At 44.2% G+C, this 24814-nt stretch overlaps 2 protein-coding genes across 7 annotated transcripts; one reads left to right on the top strand and one right to left on the bottom strand.

The window, feature by feature from the left end:
* Nucleotides 1–728: 728 nt before the first annotated feature.
* Nucleotides 729–7927, top strand: LOC111950606 (dnaJ homolog subfamily C member 18). 2 transcript variants are annotated; one of them, XM_023968331.2, is made up of 8 exons: nt 729–1329; nt 2595–2769; nt 2921–3066; nt 3292–3498; nt 4936–5048; nt 5552–5661; nt 6069–6241; nt 6395–7927. In XM_023968331.2, the coding sequence occupies exons 1-8, from the start codon at nt 1203–1205 to the stop codon at nt 6517–6519; spliced, it is 1176 nt and encodes a 391-aa protein (XP_023824099.1). In that variant the 5' UTR covers nt 729–1202; the 3' UTR covers nt 6520–7927. The 2 variants fall into 2 exon arrangements, with proteins under 2 accessions (XP_023824099.1, XP_023824097.1); XM_023968329.2 differs by having other exon boundaries at nt 5549–5661.
* Nucleotides 6641–24807, bottom strand: brd8a (bromodomain containing 8a). Of its 5 annotated transcripts, XM_023968766.2 has the most exons (20): nt 24576–24806; nt 23845–23941; nt 23545–23614; nt 22172–22221; nt 21836–21958; nt 21641–21721; nt 21485–21549; nt 20943–21085; nt 20533–20724; nt 20286–20373; nt 19874–20020; nt 19460–19593; nt 18674–19142; nt 18515–18552; nt 17495–17724; nt 17308–17400; nt 17130–17198; nt 16737–17019; nt 13259–13303; nt 6641–12607 (listed from the first exon to the last, which is right to left on the bottom strand). In XM_023968766.2, the coding sequence occupies exons 1-20, from the start codon at nt 24592–24594 to the stop codon at nt 12548–12550; spliced, it is 2496 nt and encodes an 831-aa protein (XP_023824534.1). In that variant the 5' UTR covers nt 24595–24806; the 3' UTR covers nt 6641–12547. The 5 variants fall into 5 exon arrangements, with proteins under 5 accessions (XP_023824534.1, XP_023824536.1, XP_023824539.1 ...); XM_023968768.2 differs by lacking the exon at nt 17130–17198; XM_023968771.2 differs by lacking the exon at nt 19874–20020.
* Between the last annotated feature and the right edge of the window lie 7 nt (nt 24808–24814).

Genomic DNA, 24814 nt, shown 5'->3' with positions numbered 1-24814 from the left:
GCAAATCATGGTTCACCAGCAGCCCCAAACATCTAAAGAATAAACTACAGACTAGGTTTGAATGTTTTAACAGTATTTTCATTTGGAGAATAATCACTTTTCTCCACGGTAACCATGTTTTCCCCGCTCAAACCGGAAGTGTAATTCTAAAGCATATGTCTTGATTTGATTAGCTTTGATCGGCATGACAATTCAAGTCTGATGCTACCTGAGCCTGACGAGCTATACATTAAATACATTTTATGAGCCCAAGTCCCCMAAAAATAATGATTGTGCCCTTATCCAAAACATAGCCTATGTTATAGGCTACCGCACATTTCGTACGACAGAAAACCCCAAAGATGTAGCTATGTTAAAAAAACAAGACGACCCTGGAAGGCCAGGTGGAGATGTGTAAGTTAAACGTGCATTCAGTCCTTATATTACTGTAGCATATGCTGCAGCAAATGTAGGGACCACAATGGAAATAAGTACCCAGCTTTATTGCGTAATCCCGACCACTTTTTAAATTATTTGTGTTTATACAGTAGGTTTTACGTTGGGGGGGGTGCATTTTTTTTAATGATATGTTGAGTTGGACCAGTCTCCCCCTCCCCCAGTAAATTTCACTTACATATGAACAAATATGAATGACTGTTTAGACAATTATTAAATACAGGTTATTGGTACTTTTTTACTATTACSTCGGGGGGTTTATTTAGAACGGTAAAAAAATCCGTACCCCGGAAGTGATTGGTTAGGGCTGTGGTAACCTGAAACAAACCACACCAGTTCAATAATGTCGGTATTACATTTCTCTCAGTCATGCATGTATTTTTACTGCTTCAGTTTTGTATGTTGACTTGAATAGGCGCAATAGCACCCGTGTTCGTGTCTGACTTGTGGCAGTCGCCATCATCGCTATGATACCTGATAGTTACGGCGAAATCTCGTAGCTAACCGATTGCTGGCTAGCTTAGCTAACGTTAGCTTGTTATCTGGATGTAAACAAAGCTAGTTAGTTACCGTTAATTGAGTTGACATACAACGTCCAGGTACTTCTGAACATAAGATAGCTAGCTTAGCTAAAATATAAAAATTTCAGGCAGTCAACCGCATTTGTGTAGCGAGCGTACTGTAGCTAATTTGGGTTGCAGCCTCTGTGAGAATAAGCTAACGGTAACAAGCTAGCTACTGTAGTTAGCTATCGAACAGCTGTCAAAATGGATAAAGCGGAATCAGATCGGTTGATAGAGAAAGCAAAGTTGTGCTTGCGGTCAGGGCGGAGAGAAAAGGCCGTTCAACTGTTGTATGAAGCCCAGAAAATATTTCCCAGTACTCGGGCCAGAGGTAAGTGTCCCGTAATGGCCGTCTTGTTAGCCTTGCTTGCCAACTTGAATGTTAAAATAGAAAGTGCAACGTCTGTATCTTGTGAATGTGAATTGCATAATGTATGCTCGAATCAGCGAATGTGTTATGCATGTCATCTGAATATTTACATGGTCAGGCTTATAATAAACAATATTTTTAGATAGCATGTTTGTGCCTTTTAAGTGGATTAACTTTTTCTAACCTGTAGGCCACACTACAATGTATAGCTACTGTAACTAGTAATTTTTATTCGACTTACTTGCCGTGTTATTAGTCAACCTGGAGGTGCAGCTTTCAGCCAGCCAAATTGTTTGTTATTGTTAATATACACGGAGTGTACAAGACATTTGGAACACCGGGGCGGCAGGTAGCCTAGTTGGGCCAGTAACCGAAAGGTTGCAGGATCAAAWCCCCGAGCTGACAAGGTAAAACATCTGTTATTCTGCCCCTGAACAAGACAGTTAACCCACTGTTCCCCGGTAGGCCGTCATTGTAAAATAAGAATTTGTTCTTAACTGTCTTGCCTAGWTAACATTAACACTTTGCCTTCCCGGCGCTAGGGCTGCTGAATCAAGTACACCTACCGCCAACAGCGCGAAACAAAAAAAAATAGGAGTGCAAGGCTTTATCGTTGGGTTTTTACAGAAATGTTTGGTGATCGACTAGGAATGCCTTAGAGATCGACCAGTTGGTGACCACTGGTGTAGATGAAGGGGAGGAGACGGGTTAAAKAAGTATTTTTAAGCCTTGAGACAATGATGGTGTATGTGTGCCATTCAGAGGGTGAATGGGCAAGACGAATGGCCTTTGAATGGGGTATGGTAGTAGGTACACCGGTGTGAGTGTGTCAAAAACTACAACGCTGCAGGGTTTTTCATGCTCAACTGCTTCCCGTGTGTATCAAGACTGTTCCACCACCCAAAGGACATTCAGCTAACTTGACACAACTGCGAGAGTCAACATGGGCTAGCATCCCAGTGGAACGCTTTTGACACCTTGTAGAGTCCATGCCCCGACAAATTGATGCTGTTCTAAGGGCAAAAGTGGGTGCAACTCAATATTAGGAAGGTGTTCCTAATGTTTTGTACACACAGTGTAACTAATCTTCTGAAGACAAGAAGGGACTAGGTTAGGGGAATACATGTTTCAGGTACATAATGTTACTTACACACCAAAAGTTAGGCCTGGCCAGACTGGCTGTTTCTTCTATTAATATTTGTCCCCATTCCTGATCTCTCCATCAGTGCTGATTGATGCCATAGTGAGGAATGGGAGCTCTGCTGCTCCAGAGGAGCCCCACATACCCCCACCGCGTGGCTTTCGATCCAATGAAGAGGACGGGGATCGAGAGGAAGCGCGCAAAGGGGCCAACGAGGAGAAGAAGACCTACACAGAGGATCAGCGTCAGGGTGTTCTCAGGTACCTGAGTGATAGGCCTACGTTCATTTTGAGCACTTACAGACCATCGCTACATTTGTCAAGATATCCGCCCAGTGAAAGGGCAAATGCACGTTGCCCTGTTGTGGTATCAGATTTTGCACTAATCTTTGTGGGGTTTGATCCATTGCAGGATAAAGAAATGCAAGGACTTCTATGAGATCCTGGGTGTTCCTAAAGACTCTAGCGATGAAGATCTGAAGAAGGCATACAGGAAGCTGGCACTGAAGTTCCACCCTGACAAGAACTGTGCCCCGGGAGCCACCGATGCATTTAAAGGTAACCTGATCCAGGACTCATCTGATTCACATCTTTCTCTGTGAGCTAAAAAAAAATTCTAACAACAAAATAGATGAATAAATAGAGCCTCTGTATTTTGTGGGACCGCTGGTGCAGATAATTAGCTCCTTAGCTATTGTGGCCCTGTATGTGCATCGAGTCAGACAACGTCACACTAAGAGCATCAATCATAGGCCTGATAAGTGTTTTTTTTTTCATCTACAGCCATAGGCAATGCGTATGCAGTGCTGAGCAATGCTGAGCAGCGTCAGAAGTATGACCAGTACGGAGAGCAGGCTCCCTCTGAGAGCACCACCCACCCCTCAGCCCAAGCTCGCCACGGACACTACCGCAACTTCAACAGGGACTTTGAGGCCGACATCTCCCCTGAAGAGCTTTTCAATATCTTCTTCGGAGGAAGATTTCCCACAGGTAAGATTTGCGCGTGTGGGGAAGTCGGGGTTATTAGAGGAAACTGAAAAGGCTACAGCGTGATTGAAATTGAAAGGAAACATTCRCGGGAAACGCTGCATATGTTTGGCTCAATCAGAAATGACCTTTACATTTCTATTCCGTAATCTGTAACGCTTCAGCGGTAGATTGAATGGAGCCCTAAAACAAATCATGAAGACTTTTGTAAACTGAAATAAAATGAAGAAACCCATTTGAAAAACTGAAACTAACTCAAATATGAAAAACATCAAATTATGTTCTGTTTTAGTTTGTTTTCTTCTAAACTTTGGGCAAAAATTAAATGGGGTTTWMRWKTTWTTTTYYYCCCCCCATGGGGTTTTCAGGCTTTTTTCCCCCATGGGGTTTTCAAGCTTGCTGAATCTGGCAGGTAAATGGAGATGACCATGTTTCAAATAAGCCTAGCTTGTGCATCACTAGTCTCTCAAGACTTGACAGGTTGCCTCCCACAATGTACCGCTGTTCCTGCAAACACGTCTGTAGAAGTGTCTGCGTCCGTTGGGACAGAGAGGAGTCAGAAATGGGATGCGTGTCACCGCCGTCTCTGCTTGTTGCCCAAGTGTAAAACATTCCCGCCGGACACAACGTAGTATCTAGTTAGCAAGATGGAGAATGGTTATTTGTAATGAGTRCTTTTCGCCAGTGGCTAGTTTGCATCTACCTTCACTAAAACCAGTGCAAAGGCTTTGCCTGCAAACTTTAGTTTCTAATCGTGATGTTCTGGCCCAACTATCCAAACTCATGAATTGTAGAGAGTTGTGTGTCTTAAGAAGACCGACCTAGCGCTGCTGTTGCCTAGGTCTGGGATTTCCGAGACTAGTGCATCACTATCACTAGCTAACAAATGTGCCATGACTTAATTTGTTGTTTTTTTTCCTCTTTTTCAGATATAGGTACTTGTTTCTTACATGTACTACAAAAGCTGAAAAAGCTTTAAAAATATTAGTGTAAAAATGGGCACGTTTTCTCCCATATTTCTGCAACCAGTCTAGGCACTAATTGTTTTAAATCCAAGTCACAATGAAGTTGACTTTACAACTTAAACCTATCAATTTATGTATTACTGCTCTGTGGCAAGAAGTCACATCCCCCAAAATTATAGGCCTACAAAACTGAAATGTCTCTTAGCCTCCCACGCCTACTCTACTTTGTCCTTAACATTAGAACTGAAACKAAATAATATGAAAACTAAAACTAGTAAATCAAGTCGGAAAACAAACTTAAACACACATTTTAAATAAACATTGAAAAAATGAATAGAAATAAAAACGATAACCTGTGTGCATGTATGTGTCTGAAAGAGAGATGGCGTGTGCGTTTTCTCTTGTTCCTTTCATTTTGGATTAGTCACCTTGCCGGTTGTTGCGTAGTAGTTACGAGTATGTTCTGCTCCCTCAGGCAACATCCATGTGTACACAAACAGAGGCGCCACCTACTCTAACTTCTACCAGCCTCGTCGGCGACGTGCATATGAGAGGCGCGATGAGGAAGTGGAGGAGAACCGCAGTCCGGTCAGTCAGTGCCCACATGAGGAGGAATCTCCTAGAAACTCCCACCAGTTCACATCATAGATGTTCTGTAGCTGTGTGATTAACCAACAGAGCTACAGCGGATTGTTCTATGGGCGTACAGTTGAACTCACATGGCTACAGCGTATGTATTTCCTATGTGTTCACAATTAATGCTGGGCCTTACATTTAGAGCCACCACTCTTTAAGGTTTGGTTTTTGATCCTGTCTCTGCCATTTTAGATATTATTTCCCTTTATACAGTGCTACAATAGACAATAAAAATGAGAACCGTATGCTGCTCCAGGAGGGTCAGTTACAGTAGGRGTTAAAGGTTGACCAATGAAATGGACCCGCTGTGAAAATGAGTAAACAAGCTTTTTTTTTTTGCAATAGAGTTCTAGAAACATTACTGCAGATTTGATTTTTAAATATATTTACAGGTATATGGTTTGTTATAAACTTTTGCTTTAGCATTTCTTTCTGGCTTTGCCTTTCCTCAGCAGAACACCTTCACGGCCTTCCTGCAGCTTCTTCCTGTGCTGGTGCTGATCCTCATATCTGTTGTGACCCAACTGATGGCCAACAACCCTCCCTACAGTCTCTTCTACAAACCGTGAGTCAACCACATCAACCAAGCTTCTTAATGACACGTTTGTCTCTAAAGTAGACTGCRTATGAACCTCATTCAGACTAGTTCCATGGTAACGGCTGGGTGCAGAGTGCACGAGGACCCTTTTAAGAGCAGGGGTGGGCAACTCTAGTCCTCGAGGGCCTGATTGATGTCACACTTTTTCTCCATCCCTAGCAAACACAGCTGATTTAATCAAATTGCATTCTAAACTGAAGATCATGATTAGGTGATTGGAGTCAGGTGTGTTAGCTGGAGCTGGGGCAAAACTGTGACACCAATCAGGACCTCGAGGACTGGAATTGCCCACCCCTGCGTAAGCGGGTGAGGTGTGACGTGTATTACCCTCTAAGTCTGCCTGTAGTGGGACTGACTGTATATTTGTCTTTCAGGGCCATGGGCCTGGTGGTCTCCCGGGAGACCCAGAATATGGGTGTGCCCTACTACGTGGACAAGGGCTTCCAGAAGGAGTACAGTGGGGAGTCCCTGGAGGAGCTGGAGAAGACCATAGAGAGTGACTACATTGAACACCTGCAGAGCAGCTGCTGGAAGGAGAAACAGCAGAGTAAGTCCAGCTGCAGTCAGATCCTGGCAGCTTGGCGCTGTCCCCATTTGGAGACATGTTGACTGAGGCAGCCACGCATGGTTTATTCATGTTGCAGAGTATGAATTTTATCCATATATAAACTGATATGTTTTTCTCTCCATCCTCGTTCAGAGTCGGACTTGGCGAACCTTGCCCAACTGTATCGTGATGACAGGCTGAAGGCGAAGGCTGAGTCTCTGAAGCTGGACAACTGTGACAAGCTGTACCGCTTTGTGGGCCGACAGAGAGGAGAATGAGGGGCTTAGACAGGAGGAGAGGGAGGCATCTCTTTGCAGCTGGGAATTCGACACTACTCGTTTAATTTATTTTATTTTATTTATTCAAATCGGGTCACTTTTTTTKWWKWWKWWGAAGAAGAAGAAGAAGAATCGTCTCTTCTCTCTGGTTAGAGCACCGTGGCAGCCAAAGCCATTTTGAATTGAAACATTGTGCCTTCTCTCCTCTCGGGTGGAAGAAAGTGGAGGAGCATGTACTGTAAGCTGCCAAGCCTGGCTCTTTGTAGATAACATGAAGCCCTGCCTGGCTGGCTCTGGGATTGTTGTATTGATGTACAGGAGCCTTGTTTCTTCTTCCTTACATTAAGGAATATGGGCTTGCTTACAAGGTTTGAGAATATGGTTCTGTTCATACGTACACTTTCTGTTAGTCACCTGTTTGAAGCATGTTTAGTACTGGTGGGTTACTCATTTTTATCTTGGTTTCTATGGCGTGGGTTACATTGGAGTATATTGAGTAGGTATTGGGAAAGAGCATAGCTAGAGTCGTGAGTTTAGTTTTGAATTGGGAAGAACGTTTTAATTGCGACGAAAGGCAAGGACCTGAAAGCCAGTAAGTTCTAGAAAAGGTTCAGATACAGAGGCAAACGACGTGAGAGATTCTATTTGAAAAGACAGATCTATATGGTCTTAAACTGTGAAGGAAAATGTGTAGATTTGTCACGCCTGCTCGTTAGAGAAACAAAGCAAGGCAAGAGCTATATATATCTCTAGCATATTAGATCCACTTACAATTTAACTGCGGATCTCTGTTTTATGTGAAGACAGATGCATTGATCCCATTTTTTTTTCTCCTTTTAATTTGCCGTGCATTAAGACTTTGCCAGACAGCGTTGCTGTAGTTGTATTTATTGTCCATTATTTGGTCATTTTGGTTCCTTCGAGCACATTTTTGATGCCGTTTTATTCTGAGCCCTACGTCCCTATTCCCTGATGCATGCATAGTTGATCCAGGTCTTTGTGTTACACATCAGGTGCTCAGTCAGCCACTACACCGCAACTCTCTGTGAAGGACTATTAAGAGCAATCCACATCAATCCGCCCATTTCATGTAATCGACTTACTTTACTAAAGAGCTTTTAAACATGCTTTAGGTTTGGTTTCTCCAAAGGAACAGTTGTTTCAGTGATAGTTTCAATCTTCTAATGCTTGACCTTTCCTTTTAGTCAGATCATAAATCCAGCAGACGGAGGGTTAACGGCCACACTAGTGGCAGACCGACAGGATGGGGTTGGGGGCGGTAATGGATTACAGATTAGACCTGATGCTAACTGGAGACCCATTGGCCTCTTGGCTAAACTCTGGTGTCCTGTTGATTTGTGATGCCAGAGCAGGTTTTCAAGCTGGTTGAATAAAATCTTAAACAATCTATTGGTGTCTCTGGGGAGCTTTTGTTTTGTTTCCTGATGCTATACTCCCATTTTCCCCAACTGATTCAGATTCAGAATGTTTAATAGTCACATGTACAGGGTTACAGGTGTGATTGCAGGGTACAGTGAAAATCTTTGGCTTTGAGCTTCAACATGCAGTGAAATAGTGAAACTAGTGAAATAAAATAGAAATACAACTCTCTCTCTCTCATATACAGTTGAAGTCGGAAGTTTACATACACCTTAGCCAAATACATTTAAACTCAGTTTCACAATTCCTGACATTTAATCCTAGTAAAAATTCCCTGTTTTAGGTCAGTTGGGATCACCACTTTATTTTAAGAATGTGAAATGTCAGAATAATAGTTGAGTGATTTATTTCAGCTTTTATTTCTTTCATCACATTCCCAGTGGGTCAGAAGTTTACATACACTCAATTAGTATTTGGTAGCATTGCCTTTAAATTGTTTAACTTGGGTCAAAYGTTTTGGGTAGCCTTCCACAAGCTWAGCACAATAAGTTGGGTGAATTTTGGCCCCCAGGTTTGTAGACCTCCTTGCTCGCACACGCTTTTTCAGTTCTGCCCACAWATTTTCTATAGGATTGAGGTCAGGGCTTTGTGATGGCCACTCCAATACCTTGACTTTGTTGTCCTTAAGCCATTTTGCCACAACTTTGGAAGTATGCTTTGGGTCATTGTCCATTTGGAAGACTCATTTGTGACCAAGCTTTAACTTCCTGACTGATGTCTTGCGATGTTGCTTCAATATATCCACATAATTATGCTTCCTCAAGTCCGACTCCCATCTATTTTGTGAAGTGCACCAGTCCCTCCTGCAGCAAAGCACCCCCACAACATGACACTGCCACCCCCGTGCTTCATGGTTGGGATGGTGTTCTTCGGCTTGCAAGCCTCCCCCTTTTTCCTCCATTTTTGTTTCATCAGACCAGAGGACATTAATCCAAAAAGTAAGATCTTATATATATACACACACATACACACTCAGCAAAAAAAGAAACATCTCTTTTTAAGGACCCTGTCTTTCAAAGATAATTAGTGAAAATCCAAATAACTTCACAGATCTTCATTGTAAAGGGTTCAAACACTGTTTCCCATGCATGTTCAGTGAACCATAAACAATTAAATGAACATGCACCTGTGGAATGGTCGTTAAGACACTAACAGCTTACAGACGGTAGGCAATTAAGGTCACAAGGTGTGAATGGAGGACCACCAGATCAAGACCCTGTCATGGCCAGTCCGATCTCCAGACCGGAACCCCATTGATCACATTCCAGAGGTTTTCAAGAGGAAGATGGATTGTCACAAGCCATCAAACAAAGCCAAGCTGCTTTTTGCGCCAGGAGTGGCATAAAGTCACACAACATCAATGTGAAAGACTGGTGGAGAGCATGCTAAGACGCATGAAAGCTGTGATTGAAAATCAGGGTTATTCCACCAAATAATGATTTCTGAACTCTTCCTAAGTATAAATATTGTGTTGTTTAAAAATGAATATGAACTTATTTTCTTTGCATTATTCGAGGTCTGACAACACCATCTTTTTTGTTATTTTGACCAGTTATTTTATGCAAATAAATGCTCTAAATTACAATATTTTATTTGGAATGAGAGAAATGTCAGTTTATAGAATAAAACAAAAATGTTCATTTTACCCAAACACATACCTATAAATAGTATGTGTTTGCAGTGGTCTCTTAATTATATATATATTTACCTTTATTTTTGATTAGGCAAGTCAGTTAAGAACAAATTCTTATTTACAACAACAGTCTAGGAACAGTGGGTTAACTCCCTTACTCAGGGGCAAAACGACAGATTTTTACCTTGTCAGCTCGGGGATTCGATCTAGCAACCTTTCGGTTACTGGCCCAACGCTCTAACCACTCGGCTACCTGCCGCCCACTAATATATATTAGTGTAACAGTCAAAAGTTTGGCCACCTACTCATTCTATGGTTTTTCTTTATTTTTTAATATTTTTACTACTGTGAAAATAAACACAGTTGACAGTGAGAGGACATTTCTTTTTTTGAGTTAGTACCAGTCAAAAGTACAGACACGCCTACTCGTTCAAGGGTTTTTCTTTATTTTTAATATTTTCTACATTGTAGAATAATAGTGAAGGCATCAACACTATGAAATAACACATATGGAATCATGTAGTAACCAAAAAAGTATTAAACAAATCAAAATATATTTATATTCGAGATTCATCAAAGTAGCCACCCTTTGCCTTAATGACAGCAGTACGGACATTGCCTCCTTGCATCATGCATAAGGCACGTTCACACAGGGACCCTGGGCATCTTTCTTTTGGTGTTTTTCAGAGTCAGTTTAAAGGCCTCTTTAGTGTCCTAAGTTTTCATAACTGTGACCTTAATTGCCTACCGTCTGTAAGTTGTTCGTGTCTTAACGACCGTTGCACAGGTGCATGTTCATTAATTGTTTATGGTTCATTGAACAAGCATGGGAAACAGTGTTTAAACCCTTTGCAATGAAGATCTGTGAAGTTATTTGGATTTTTACTAATTATCTTTGACAGGGTCCTGAAAAAGGGACGTTTCTGGTTTTGCTGAGTTATATATATATATATATATATATATATATACACACATACATACACACAGTCCATTTGGAAAATATTCAGACCCCCTTGCCTTTAAACAAATGTTACGTTACAAACTTATTCTAAAATGTATTAAACTAGCCACAATACCCCATAATGACAAAGCGAAAACAGGTTTTTAGAAATGTTGGCAAATGTATTAAAAATAAAAAACAAATACCTTATTTACCCTTTCCTATGAGACTCAAAATTGAGCTCAGGTGCATCCTGTTTCCATTGATCATCCTTAAGATGTTTCTACAACTTGGAGTCCACCTGTGGTAAATTCAATTGATTAGACTATATAAAATGTCCCACAGTTGACAGTGCAAGTCAGAGCAACAACCAAGCCATGAGGTCGAAGAAATTGTCCATAGAGCTCCAAGAGAGGATTGTGTCAAGACACAGATCTGGGGAAGGGTACCAACACATGTCTGCAGCATTGAAGGTCCCCAAGAACACAGAGGCCTCCATCATTCTTAAATGGAAGAAGTTTGGAACCACCAAGCCTCTTCCTAGAGCTGGCCAGCCTGGCCAAACTGAGCAATCGGGGAAGAAGGGCGTTGGGTCAGGGAGGTGACCAAGAACCCAATGGTCACTCCGACAGAGCTCCAGAGTTCCTCTGGGGAGATGGGAGAACCTTCCAGAAGGACAACCATCTATGCAGCACTCCACCAACCAGGCCTTTATGATGAGAGTGGCTAGATGGAAGCTACTCCTCATTAAAAGGCACATGACAGCCCAGTTGGAGTTTGCCAAAAGGCACCTAAAGGACTCTCAGACCATGAGAACAAGATTCTCTGGTCTGATGAAACCAAGATTGAACTCTTTGGCCTGAATGTCAAGCGTCACGTATGGAGGAAACCAGGCACCATCCCTACGGTGAAGCATGGTGGTGGCAGCATCATGCTGTTGGGGTGTTTTTCAGCGGCAGGGACTGGGAGGCTAGTCAGGATCGAGGGAAAGATGAACGAAGAAAAGTACAGAGAGAGTCTTGATGAAAACCTGCTCCAGAGCGCTTAGGACCTCAGACTGAGGCGAAGGTTCACATTCCAACAGGATAACGACCCTAAGCACACAGCCAAGATAATGCTCGAGTGGCATTAGGACAAGTSTCTGAATGACCTTGAGTGGCCCAGCCAGAGCCCGGACTTAAACTCGATCGAACAYCTCTGGAGACCTGAAAATAGCTGTGCAGCGACTCTGGGGTCTGAATAGTTTACGAATGCACTGTATATACTGGTGTTACACCCGAGCTTATGGCGGGATTTGGTTAAAATCACACGCTGTCGACAATGTGCCCATTTTCGATTGAGCCGACATGCAGCATTTACCATAAATGCCGTCTCCACGAACTTGGGAACATTGCCTTTAAACAGCGCATTGTCGACAATGCTCAGACGGATTGCCTTAGAGTCCAAGCCTTAGTCCCTTTTGTTGGTTTTCTTTAAAACAAAAAATCACACATTACCTGGTTTGCTAAATTGGGGGACCACAATCTTGCAACAAATATTTATTATTTTGAAACATTCATTGCCTTTAAAAAAGGCACCATATGTACACAAAGGGACATGCCTGTACAATACTATACAAAGGACTTAAACTCATGAAACACATACACAATGCAAGGTATTTCAGTTGTGTTGACCGACACATACAGTACGACCCTAGTCATCTCATTCAGTCAACTGTTCCTCACTCTGTTTATCTACGTCACAATGCCTTGCTCAGTTTAGGAGGGGACTCGATTCAGGAGTTGGAGTATGTTTTTCTCAGTGTTGGGGTTGCATTTACTCTAAGCTGCAATTCAGGAACTGCATTGCTCTCTCAGCCAGACATACCATGTCCAGTTGAAGTGAGAGGACATGAAACGACATTGACGCAGACTGTGGTGTCCTTCGTTACCTTCATCAACTGGGACATGACCATGGATAGAGGATACCAATCAGTTGTACTCCATCCAGAGTCATCTGCAGGTGCTCCCTGCGACTCATTTCTTCATCTTCARGTCAGCTTCTATGGCACAACGGCGCCCCCTGGTGCCCCCATCCTGTAGAAGCACAGAGAGGAGACGGGTTAACTCTGGTCCAAAGCCATCAACCTAGACAACACCGGACAGACTGGCCCTCATATTTAGTGTTTGTTTGAACATGATAGGAAACATGGCTCAACATTTTGATTCAATGCAACTTGCAAACGCATGTGTCAATTAGCTTGTGTGCATGAAAGTTAGCGATCCAATTTGTGTTTCTTTGCCTGCATGTGTTTTTAGGAGCGTATGTGTGTGAGAGAGAGAAAGAGGGAGAGAAAGAGAGGACATTTAAGAGAATACTATAGAGCAGGGGTATTCAATTTGCCTGTCTACCCATCCGCATCGCTCCGGCCAAACGCCACTCCCACTAACGTTTCTTCTCCATGATGAGTCTGGATTTGCTTCTCGAATGCAAACACATTCTGACCGCTCTGATTGGTCCCCAGAAACCGATGGGGCTGGGCCAGAGCTGGCCTACACGAATCACGTCATTTTTGACGACAGCACAAACAACTTCCAGGATAGCAGGTTCCGCATGGAGCGATCGATAGAGCAACGGAATCAAATTCAGGATGAGTCGTCAGGCAAGTATTCAATCTGACTTGGGGCCAGAATGCAAATACCCCAGCTGTAGTCTTGCAGCTCATAACCTGCAGACTGGGTACTTACAAAGAGAGAGAGAAGGAAGGCAGGAGAGGCCATGGGGACACTGTCCTGTGAGAGGACAGAGGATAGTCAGAGAGAGGGAACAAAGACACACAGAACAAGGAAAGAAGAGGAGTAGTGGAGCACACACAGTGACGACACGCTGACGACACGCTGACTACACACTGACGACACACTCCAAAAGAAAAGAGAACTGCATTAAAAAAAAGAAGATAGACCCCCCTCCAAAAAGATGGAGAAATGAGGTGCATCATATACAGAAAAACATGGAGGGTATAAAATAAGTGAACACCACTACTCATGGACATTATAAATACTGTATCGAATATAAACCTGTGKGAACGCATACTGAAGCAGGACCCATCTTCTCACAGGAGTGGTCCAAGAACTGACCCAACTCCTTTACTTAAACGCAGGTGGGTAMCCAAACACTTGGATTGTGACCATATCGTTGGAGCCTTTTTTGTGATTAACTAAATATAAGCGTTCCATCTTAAAACTTGAGCTCCAAAATGCAACAACATGTACCATGTGACTTTTGGCCGAATATGAAATTCTGTAGCATTGCAGATACTTATATAGTTATAGTTTCAAATACTATAATACTCTTAGCAAAAATATGTATCTTTCATTTACAATCTGTAGAAACTACGAGAATAGAAAGGTTCAGGACTTTTGTGAAACATCAGTGGAAAAATATGTGGCAGCTAGAATTCAAAACTGGATGAGACAGAGATAGATGGGAGGGGTTGGGGGTAGCTGAAGGATGGGCCTAAAAACAAACAAAAGATAACTATTGTAAAATCTACTGTCTGTATGAACTGGAAGTAGAAGCCTAAGTATTGTTATCCATTAGTTTACTCCAATTAGGGGAGGGGTGGTATATAGAAAAAAAATCAATATATAACACATATGGAATCATGTAACCAAAAAAGTGTTAAACAAATCTAAATATATGTTATATTTGCGATTCTCCAAAGTAGCCAACCTTTGCCTTGATGACAACTTTGTACACTCTTGGCATTCTCTCAACCAACCAGATTCATKAGGTAGTCACCTGGAATGCATTTCAATTAACAGGTGTGCCTTGTTAAAAGTTAATTTGGGGAATTTCTTTCCTTCTTTATGCGTTTGAACCAATCAGTTGTGTTGTGACAAGGTAGGGTTGGCATACAGAAGATTTACCAAATAGGTCTAAGACCAAGTCCATAAAACTAAGACTAAGACTAAGACCAAGAACAGCTCTAATAAACAAAGAGAAACAACAGTCCATCATTACTTTAAGACATGAAGGCCAGTCAATGTGGAACATTTCAAGAACTTTGAAAGTTTCTTCAAGTGTATTTGTAAAAACCATCMAGCTCTATGATGAAACTGGCTCTCATGAGGACAGCCACAGGAAAGGAAGACCCCGAGTTACCTCTGCTGCAGAGGATACGTTCATTTGAGTTACCAAATTTGAGATTCTTGGTTCCAACCGCCGTGTCTTTGTGAGACGCCGAGTAGGTGAACGGATGATCTCCGCATGTGTGGTTCCCACCGTGAAGCATGGATGAGGAGGTGTTATGGTGTGGGGGCGCTTTGCTGGTGACACTGTCTGTGATTTATTTAGAATTCAAGGCACACTTAACCAGCATGGCTACCACAGCATTCTGCAGCGATACGCCATCCCATCTGGTTTGCGCTTAGTGGAACTATAATTTGTTTCTCAACAGGACAATGACCCAAAACACACCTCCAGGCTGTGAAATGGCTATTTGACCAAGGAGAGTGATGGAGTGCTGCATCAGATTACCTGGCCTCCACAACCACCTGACCTCAACCCAATTGAGATGGTTTGGGATGAGTTGGACCGCAGAGTGAAGGAAAGGCAGCCAACAAGTGCTCAGCATATGTGGGAACTCCTTCAAGACTGTTGGAAAAGCATTCCAGGTGAAGCTGGTTGAGAGAATGCCAATAGTGTGCAAAGCTGTCATCAAGGCAAAGGGTGTCTACTTCGAAGAATCTCGAATATAAATACATTTTTTTTGTTTAACACTTTTTCGGTTACTACATGATTCCATATGTCTCATTTCATAGTTTTGATGTCTTCACTATTATTCTTTATTGAAAATAAAGAAAAACCTTTGAATGAGTAGGTGTGTCCAAACTTTTGACTGGTACTGTATTTTTTTTTTAAACATAAAGGGGATTGGAAATGATGCAGACAATTACACTGATAGAAGCCACAATATTAAAGCTGATCCACCCCTAAAAAATATATTTAAAAAAATACTATAATACAAAATTGGATTTGCCCCACTAAATCCAAAATAACTAATTCTAACCCCCCACCTCCCTAAACCTTGACCCTCTCTCCTGCTTTGAGACTATCTACCAGCCAGAGACACTGGAGAGGAACACAAGGTCGGAGCGCTGCCATGGCTATGTCTTTACACACATTGATGCACTGAAGTGGGGTACACACACACACCGCACACACACGACAGACACACACACGCATGAAAAACACACACACAAACACACACGACACAGATACAAACACAGATCAATGAAGCTAACAAAAAGCTAACACACACACAAGCGTAGACACAGAGGCAGTGAAAAGATGAAGGATGAAGGATGAGAAAGAAAATATCAGTGTGTGTGTGTGTGTGTGTGTATCAGATTGACAGTTGAGAGAGTTGAGAGAAATTTAACCAGATTACATATATATAGCCTTACCTAAACTTTCACCAGTATCCCTGACATTGATTGGTAATGTACTGGTTCTGATCTTGTATACAGTGTATTTCCTGGTGTGTATTTATTTTATATGACTTATATGACTCTCAACTGCATGTTGAGGAAGAGCTTGCAAAACAAGCATTTCACTCCCCTGTTAACACCTGCTGTATCCTGTGCACGTGACAAATCAACTTTGATTTGATTTCAACTGCGTGGACTCGCAGGGATCTCTGTCTCGCGTTGTCCCTATATCTGCACAGGTATGGGTGCAGTGCATGCGTCTGACTATTTTGTGTTCTTGTCTGTAATGCAATTCAACAGCATTAGCAGTATTATCAGAGGGAGTCAGGTTCCTATCTACTTTCATGAGTTTATCACCATCTAAGCCCATGAAGCCCACCCACAGTATGGGCACCATCGATGGCAACTCAGAATGGAGACGAGAGAAGGATGTCAGTGGGSAAATGGATAAAATGAACACCGAAGCACATGATCATGCATTAGGAAAACACCATGACTGACATACATGGCGCCCTCCTATAAAATCTAGGAATGTGTTCAGCTGCCTTCCAAAAGGTAAGAGACTTGTGTCCTCTCCTTTCCTCTGCAGTTAAACAGATCCCTAACCTGGCTCTTCTTGCATCCCCAAATCCTCACTTTCCTTTCCTCTCCTCGACTCTCCATTCCCAATACTCTCTCCTCCTATTCCCATCTAAAGACCCTCCATCCCGTGTGGTCCCACTGAGAGGAGCACCTTGTCCGAGGGGTCCTGCTTGCGAGTGCTCTCTCGGCCCCTCAGGCTCTTGGCGCTGACGCCCGACTCGGAGGTCTGCATGATGAGCTGTGTGGCCAGGAACTGCTGGATCTGTTCCAGGACGTCCCTCTGCATCTCCAGRGCCATGTGGAACACGTCGTGGTCACAGCTGTTGTACATCACCGCGTTCTGGAACATCAGCATGATGTCCCGCTGGAACTCTGCAGTGGTGCGGATCAGACCGGTCTCAATGTTCTTCTTAATGGTGGACAGRTCCATGGGCCTGGGGCGGAGGAGAACGGAGGGGGTCAGAGTGTCCAACAGATCCACTAAGTGGGGCGACCAAGCCAGCAGAGAAAGCGCCTGTCCCCTGTGTCAGTGGTCAGTGCTTACCTGTGCACAATACTGTGATACCCCGGGGCAATGTCATCAGTCACAGGCTGCAGGAACACATTAGCATACCTGCGCCAGGAAAACAGCAAGGGCATCACTTTCAAAAGCTAAAATGAGAGGCAGGCTGCATGGTGCATGGTCCTGCTGTAGACCTGGGTTCCATGAGCGAGCTTGTTACCTGTGATTGGCGGCTGCTCGCCATACCAGCATGATGGCTTTCCTCCAGATCTTCTGAGCCTGCATGGCCTCCTGGTCCTCACTGCACATCGAACTGCATAGACCAAGAAAAGGAAGAAGGCGTTTTGACATGATATAGACATGCTTGGTGGTGTGTGTGTGTGTGTGTGTGCGTGTCTGAGACTCACAACTGGGAGGAGGCAGGGCTGCTGGGGATAGAGTCTGCGGTGGTGTGCAGCTGCAGAGAGGAGGAGGCTGTGTGCAGACTATAGCTGTCCTCACTCTCACTGGCTGGGGGCTCCAGCTCCGTCTCCCCTTCTGCCTCAGACAGGTAGGCCTCCTCATCGCCCCCATCCAGGCCCTCTTTAGTCTCTGAGGCACTCCTCTCCTCTCCGTCGCTCACCCCCTCCTCTTCCTCCTTCACACGCAACACGGGTACAGAGAGATGGGGAGAGAGACTGTGTTAGATACCTACAGTAGAAAAGAGGAGGATCCTTTGTCCTCCTAATATTGAGCAAATTCCACTCATCGGAGTATCTCACACAGGCTTTGAAAAAGGACCTGCTAGTCGTACGAGTTCATACTTCCTCTTCCAATTATAATGTGTGGGAGGTCAAATTAACGAAAAACTATCTACCAAATCAATTCATTTGAAAATGTTGATTACTTCTTCTTGTCATTACCATTCACCTGATAATTCACCTTTTACTCCTGATGTACTGACCTGTTGCACCCTCTACAACCACTGTGATTATTATTTGACCCTGCTGGTCATCTATGAACGTTTGAACATCTTGAAGAACAATCTAGCCTTAATGGCCATGTACTGTTATAATCTCCACCCGGCACAGCCAGAAGAGGACTGGCCACCCCTCAGAGCCTGGTTCCTCTCTAGGTTTCTTCCTAGGTTCCTGCCTTTCTAGGGAGTTTTTCCTAGCCACCATGCTTCTACATCGGCATTGCTTGCTGTTTGGGGTTTTAGGCTGGGTTTCTGTATAAGCACTTAGTGGCATCTGCTGATGTAAAAAGGGCTTTATAAATGAATGTGACTGATAATAAGACAGGACTTTTTTTTGTTAACTTATGATGGGGTTCCCTGGGTCGCCTGGGCGGGGGTCCCTTGGCAAGAAAAGGTTGAAGAGCCCTGTTCGAACAAAAGGAAAACAGGTCTCAGCACAAGTCTGTTCTCTCTTCAGTGGGACGTGTACCTTGGAGTGTCCTCTTGTCATGGGGCCACCCTCAGAGTCTGAGGGAAAAAGTGAAAAGAGAGACAGAAACAGGCAGTCATGCTAAGAACCTAACAGGTTGATTTTGGCATCTTGTATGGCTGTCAGTTTGATGTGCCGGGGCTATGAGTGTGTGTATACCTGCGTGTGGTGTGTCAGCTCCTTGCTGCGTCCACTCTTCACTCTCACACTTGATGGTGGCATGGGGAGAGACAGGGCTTCCCTCCCCATCGGCCCCGCCCATGACCCCATGCTGCAGACGAGCGCCAATAGGCTGGCTGTGCTCCAGCATCATAGACGAGCAGGAGGGAGGAAGGCCACTGATGCCTAGGGGGTGTGTGTACCCTGAGGTACAGATGTCCTGGCTGTCACATGCAGAGGCCCCACCCCGTATCTCCAGGCTCTCCCTCTTCACCTCCAGACTGCCGTGGMGGGAGGAGGAGTAGGAGGAGGCTTGTGGGGCCCGTGTGGGGGCGGCAGGGTTAGACTCAGGGGGCTTGAAGGGCCCGGGCTCCCAGGGGGGGCCAGACAGGGCGTGGCCAGTCTCCTCACACAGGGACAGAGCGGCCTCCACTGCAGCCGCATCCAGAGCCTCTGCATTCTCATCACCCTATAGGGTGAGAGGTTAGAGCCTGTCACTTCATTTTGACATTTTTTGTCATTTAGCAGGAGCAATTCGGTTTAAGTGCTTTGCTCAAGGGAACATAAACMGATTTTTCACCAAGTCTGCTCTGGGATTCGAACCGGCGACCTTTCGGTTTCTGACCCAATGCACTTAAAACGCTAGGCTACCAGCACAACTTCAGAACACCTCAGAAAGACCTATTATGTAGTTATTATTAGAGAGAAGGCTGATAGAACTATGGCTTTATAGGCAGAACAGGTATCCATCAACGTTTTTAGGTGCGTGAGGCGGAGGACGAGCACCTTATCCTCAATGATGGCGATGATGTCCCCAACTGTCTCCAGGTCCAATTCATCTCCCATGTAGGGCACCGTCACTAGGCCCTCTTCTGTCCCCTCCCCTGGGCCAGGCTGGGAGGCCTCCACCTCATCCCTGCCTATATACAGACACACACATATATATATATAGGTAGTATTAACAGCCTTATAACATGATTCATATTTAATCTCCGCGTAAAGACAACAGATGGAGGACAAGATCATGGTGACAGGCTTCACGTTCATGTCGGAGGAGATGAGATGGAATGAGATGCCATGTACAGTAGTGTGACGGTCAGATGAAAAGACACAGAAAAGATGCTGGGGAGGAAGTGACGAGAAAAGAAGGAAGAGGATCTGTATAAAAGCAGAGRGAGGGAGGGAGGGAACGGGAGAGACCTGTGTGTAGTGAGGCGGGGGAGTCCATAGTGGGGGGTGCAGCAGCAGCGAGAAGGGCACTGGAGGAGTCTGTGCTGCTGGCCAAGGAGCCCAGCGGAGCTGAGAACTGAGGCCCAGCCTCCAGCAGACGAGAGAGTGTAGGGGCACCTAGCGCACACGGACACACACACACACACACACACGCACAGCGCACCGATCCTTGATCTATAATCACAAATGCCACGCTAAGCAATACAACATTTTTAACTATTTGACTACCTAAGTTTAGCAAACGCATACATGGACAGGTACACATCTGCAAACATTCTAGAAGCAAGCTTTCTGCTGGGTGTTTATGCAAAAGCACAAGTGTGAGTGTGTGTGTGTGTGTGTGTGTGTGTGTGTGTGTGTGTGTGTGTGTGTGTGTGTGTACCTGTTGCTAGACAGCCAGGGAGAATGGAGCCTGTGAGCTGTAGGTCATGTGCTATTGTCATATTACCAGGCAGGTCACCATCTCCAACCTATAAGACAAACACATCACTCTGTAACTGCAACAGGAATCATCTGACGACGAGTCTGAGATGTTGAAACAGCTATGGGTCGTTACATGTGGATGTTTTTAAATAGTATGGAAGTGAACAATCCCTATGGCATAATATAGTGTTTCCTCTCGGACATACCAGTCTGGGGCTCGTGGGTATGAAACTGCCTTTCTTCAGTAGCTCAGAGAGGAGAGGGGATGGTGGTGGCGTGGCTTTCTGGCCCAAGAGCTTCTTTTGTGGGGAGTCATCCAGAAGAGTGCCCAGGCCTGACTCTGCACCAACCAGCCCACAGGCCTCAGTCAGGTGCATGAACCCTGCTGCTTCTGGGGCCTACGGAGAGGAGGGGGGAAATTAAGTTGGGAAACGGGAAAAGGAGGGATATAACATGCAAGGGAGTAGGGCAGGCAGACCGAAGAAAAGGCATTTTGTGTAGCATGTGGCAGCACATCAAATTGACAATGACAGAATGTTTTTACTGAACTCCAATCATTCATCTCTCTACCTGCCCCTGCCCCTGCCCCGTTCCCCTGTAGCTGACAGGGACTCACAGTCACTGAGGTGCTGGGGTCCTCGGGTGTGCTCTGGGGTGTGTCCCCTTGGCAGAACTCGAGGCTTGGCGAGCCGCACCCCGGGGGAGAGCGCACGGTCACACTGGGCACTCTTTTAGGGGTGTTCTTCACCGCCTGTCTGGCTGGAAGGGGGGTGGGGCGTCGGGGTGAGACTGTTCTTAGTTTGACCAATCACACTACAGTTGATCCACTAATTACTTTGACCAGCGTTTGTGGCTGTGTACACATCTATCTCAGCCCGAGACATACTTTCTGATAGAGCTCCTCATCCAAACCCCGTGGCATGATTTTTATTTCAACATCCCCTGTGAGTTTATTGAATCATTCAAGAAACATAAAACGCATCTGAATCAACCTGTATACTGCCTGGTATATTGAGTTCTACAAGGTCTGGAATAAGACTGATATAAAGGGGTGACCAAGGAGCAATAGCAGGAAATACTGTTATATTTACTGAGCAGATAAAGAAAAGCTACAGGCAAAAGCAGCTGGTGGTGTGCATGAAGTGGGTTATCTTTTACCTAGATAGGCTGTATCTATGGCCTTTCTTTTCACRTCTGCCTCCTCCTCTTCCTGTTTCTTCTTCCTGACAGGAACAGAAAGTCGTTTTTCCCCCCAGAAAAACACAAATAGATACAGGTAATTAGATACAGAAATAGTAACAGAAAGTCTCATACTGCACAATCTCTCCCGATAGCTCCTCAAGTTTGGAGTCCAGGTGTCCGGCTTGGATCAGCTCTGCCTCTTTCTTCAGCTTCCTGTGAATGCAGCAGACCAACAGTTGACATCAGTGTTGGGTCAATAAAGTAGCAGCAAAGATCTCTTGAATAGATAGTCCCACCTCTATCAGAGATAGCACAAAGCCTGTGTACCTGTGYTTCTCCTGTGTGTCTTTGATCAAGCGCTTCAGCTCCTCAATCCTCTCTGCCGTGAGCCTGCGGACGATCACGTCCTCCACCGTCTCCACCACCTCACCTTTCTCGCCACGCTTCCGTCTGGCGAGAGATACCCGTGTCATGAACATGAACCCATCCRGACAAGATCATGTCATCCATAAACCATTGCCTGCCTCCTTCAGACTAACACGCTAGCCACACTATCCATGTTCTCCAACCGCCTCTGGTCATAGGAAATGCACCGGCAGAACCATCACAGATCCAGTCGCACACAGGAAAAGACATCAACATAAGAGTTACTGCTGTGCTCACTTTGGGGTCTCTGTCGTCTCCAGGAGTTCTGAGTACTGGGAGGCACAGTGCTAGATGAAAAAGAGAGCGATAGGGAGAGAGAAGAATAAGGCAGTTATTTCCTTGAATTCAACAGGCTGCATATACACTGAGTGTACAAAACATTAAGAACACCTTCCTAATATTGAGTTGCACCTCCCCCTTTTGCCCTCAGAACAGACTCAATTTGTCGGGGCATGGACTCTACAAGGTGTCGAAAGCGTTCCACAGCAATGCTGGCCCATGTTGACTGAATGCTTCCCACAGTTGTGTCAAGTTGGCTAGATGTCCTTTGGGTGGTGGACCATTCTTGATGCACACGGGAAACTGTTGAGAGTGAAACACCCAGCAGCGTTGCAGTTCTTGACACAAACTGGTGCGCCTGGCACCTACTACCATACCCCGTTCAAAGGCACTTAAATATTTTGTCTTGCCCATTCACCCTCTGAAAGGCACACATACACAATCCATGTCTCAATTGCCTTTGGGCTTAAAAATCCTTCTTTAACCTGTCTCCGCTCCTTTATCTACACTGATTGAAGTGGATTTAACAAGTGACATTAATAAGGGATCATAGCTTTCACCTGGTCAGTCTATGTCATGAAAAGARCAGGTGTTCATAATGTTTTGTACACTCAGTTTATTGACAGTCCAGGCCAGTGGAAGAGGAAAATGAACAGGGCTCGGGAAAGTAGTTCATGCAAAGTACCAGTGTTTTCCCAAGGATTTTTTTCAGCAGCAGTGGCAAAGTTAGTGTGAGGGGGGCGGGGCTGTGGGTGTGACCATCAGCACCGTTTTAGAGGCCCTCCTCTTGGCAGCAGAGACAAAATGTTGCTGTTTTAAAGCTCATTTCCTGCAATTCTACATATTCTTCCATGGCTTATGCCATGTTCTTATGCTATCTGAGTGACTCAAACATTATAATTAAATCAATGGGGGTCCCATGCCATGGCATCTCTTTCATTTTAGATTCTCCTCAACTGTCTCGTTTTTATTTTGATAATTGTTAGTTCTCAAAGATGATCTTGTTTAAAAACATATTGGTCAATTACATGTTCTACATACTTTATATCTGGTATTAGTTGTTCAACTTTACACTAAAAACATGTAACCATCCCAAAAATTATTATCAAGTTTTTTTTTTTTTTTTTTTTTAAATGAATACAGCGGTGTGCTGTTGTTAAATGCATATAGGCGAAACGTTGAAGGACGCATGCCACCTATCTCACTCAATCAACCATTTCGGCAAGAGTCCATAAGGTTACTGCATTGTGGTCACCAAGGCTAATATATTTTAGATGCTATCATCAGGTTCTTGTTTGTTCATGGTGTTCATCTATTGAAGCATAGCCTACCTTTTGTGAGAACCAGTCAGGGGGTCGTCCTGGCTCTGCAAATGGTTTGATGGCTCGACTGACAGACACCCTGTGGGTATGGATATCCTATAATTGCATCATCACAATTCCTATTCGACTGACCAGTTCTATTCGAAAATCTTTCCTCACATAATCAATTGCCTGACAATTACCCTATTGCTTGTTTCCATTAATGGAAGTCTTACTCAGTGAAAGTTGGTGGCTGGCTAAGATTCGACTGGTCTGTCCAAAAAAATAATTACAGTAACATGATGTAGGTCGACAAGCGTGCTGCATTACCAGTTCTGGTCCCCACTCTTCATGACAGAGGTGGCCAAGCACAGCTTCTCCCTCACCGACCATGGCTCCGTTGGCCCCATGGCAAGCAACTTGTGTTCTGCAGATAACGATAGGGAGGGACGCCCACTTATTAGTCAGGACAGGTAATACAGGTAATATATATATTTTTTGACACATTTATGGTAATCACATTATATTTTACAGCTCAGGATGTCCCAAGATCCTGCAAAACAAATCCCATTGTGTTAACTAACAATTATGAAAGAAGACCTCAGATAAATAACTAAGAAGGTTAGGCCACACTGAATATGTACGGACGGGTGAAAAGAAATGTTGCGCTAGCTAGAGCTAGCTACCACCTTGAGAGCAGTGTTACGAAATGCCCTACGAATATTTCAAAAGTCATGAAGCACCCATATCAACACCTTTCTAMGCGGACATATGAAACTACTAACTTCCGCACAAATACGCACAAGCACATACTAGCAATGTTTTGCTGGTGACTTACTATAGCTAACTAGCGAGCTTCTGCTAACGAAGAGAAGAGTGAGCCATTCATTCAAAGCTCGTGCTAGCAGGGGTAGGCTAGTAAGAATTGACCGATCTGCAATGCCGTCTAACTTTAGATCAATTACATGACTATCGTGTGCAAACGGTTCATGAACACTTGGRTGCCATGCATTAAAAAAGCATATACAGTATCTAATTTGACAGCAGTCTCGTTTACTCACTTCCAACCCCGCTCGCCATCTTCTGGTCATACAATTACTCCACCCACCCAATATGACTCAGTACAGTATAAACCAAATTAGATCGTTCATATGAAAAAGGGAAATGTTAATTTTGCGCAGACTCACTGTGGCTGCCGCTGTGTAGAAGTAATAAGTACATTAACTGAACAATTTACAGCACCATAGTGATGTGTTTGATAACTATTCGTTTATAAACTCATGTGGTCCCGTACTGACAC

Source organism: Salvelinus sp. IW2-2015, linkage group LG23 (genome assembly GCF_002910315.2).
Source record: "Salvelinus sp. IW2-2015 linkage group LG23, ASM291031v2, whole genome shotgun sequence".
Taxonomy (NCBI): domain Eukaryota; kingdom Metazoa; phylum Chordata; class Actinopteri; order Salmoniformes; family Salmonidae; genus Salvelinus; species Salvelinus sp. IW2-2015.
The sequence above is the reverse complement of the archived record's forward strand: the minus strand, read 5'-3'. Positions and strand labels throughout refer to the sequence as shown.

Coding starts and splice junctions, on each gene's coding strand:
- LOC111950606 (XM_023968329.2), top strand. CDS start 1,203: ATGGATAAAGCGGAATCAGATCGGTTGATAGAGAAAGCAAAGTTGTGC. Junction 1,330..2,594: donor TCCCAGTACTCGGGCCAGAG/GTAAGTGTCCCG, acceptor TCTCTCCATCAG/TGCTGATTGATGCCATAGTG. Junction 5,662..6,068: donor TACAGTCTCTTCTACAAACC/GTGAGTCAACCA, acceptor TTTGTCTTTCAG/GGCCATGGGCCTGGTGGTCT.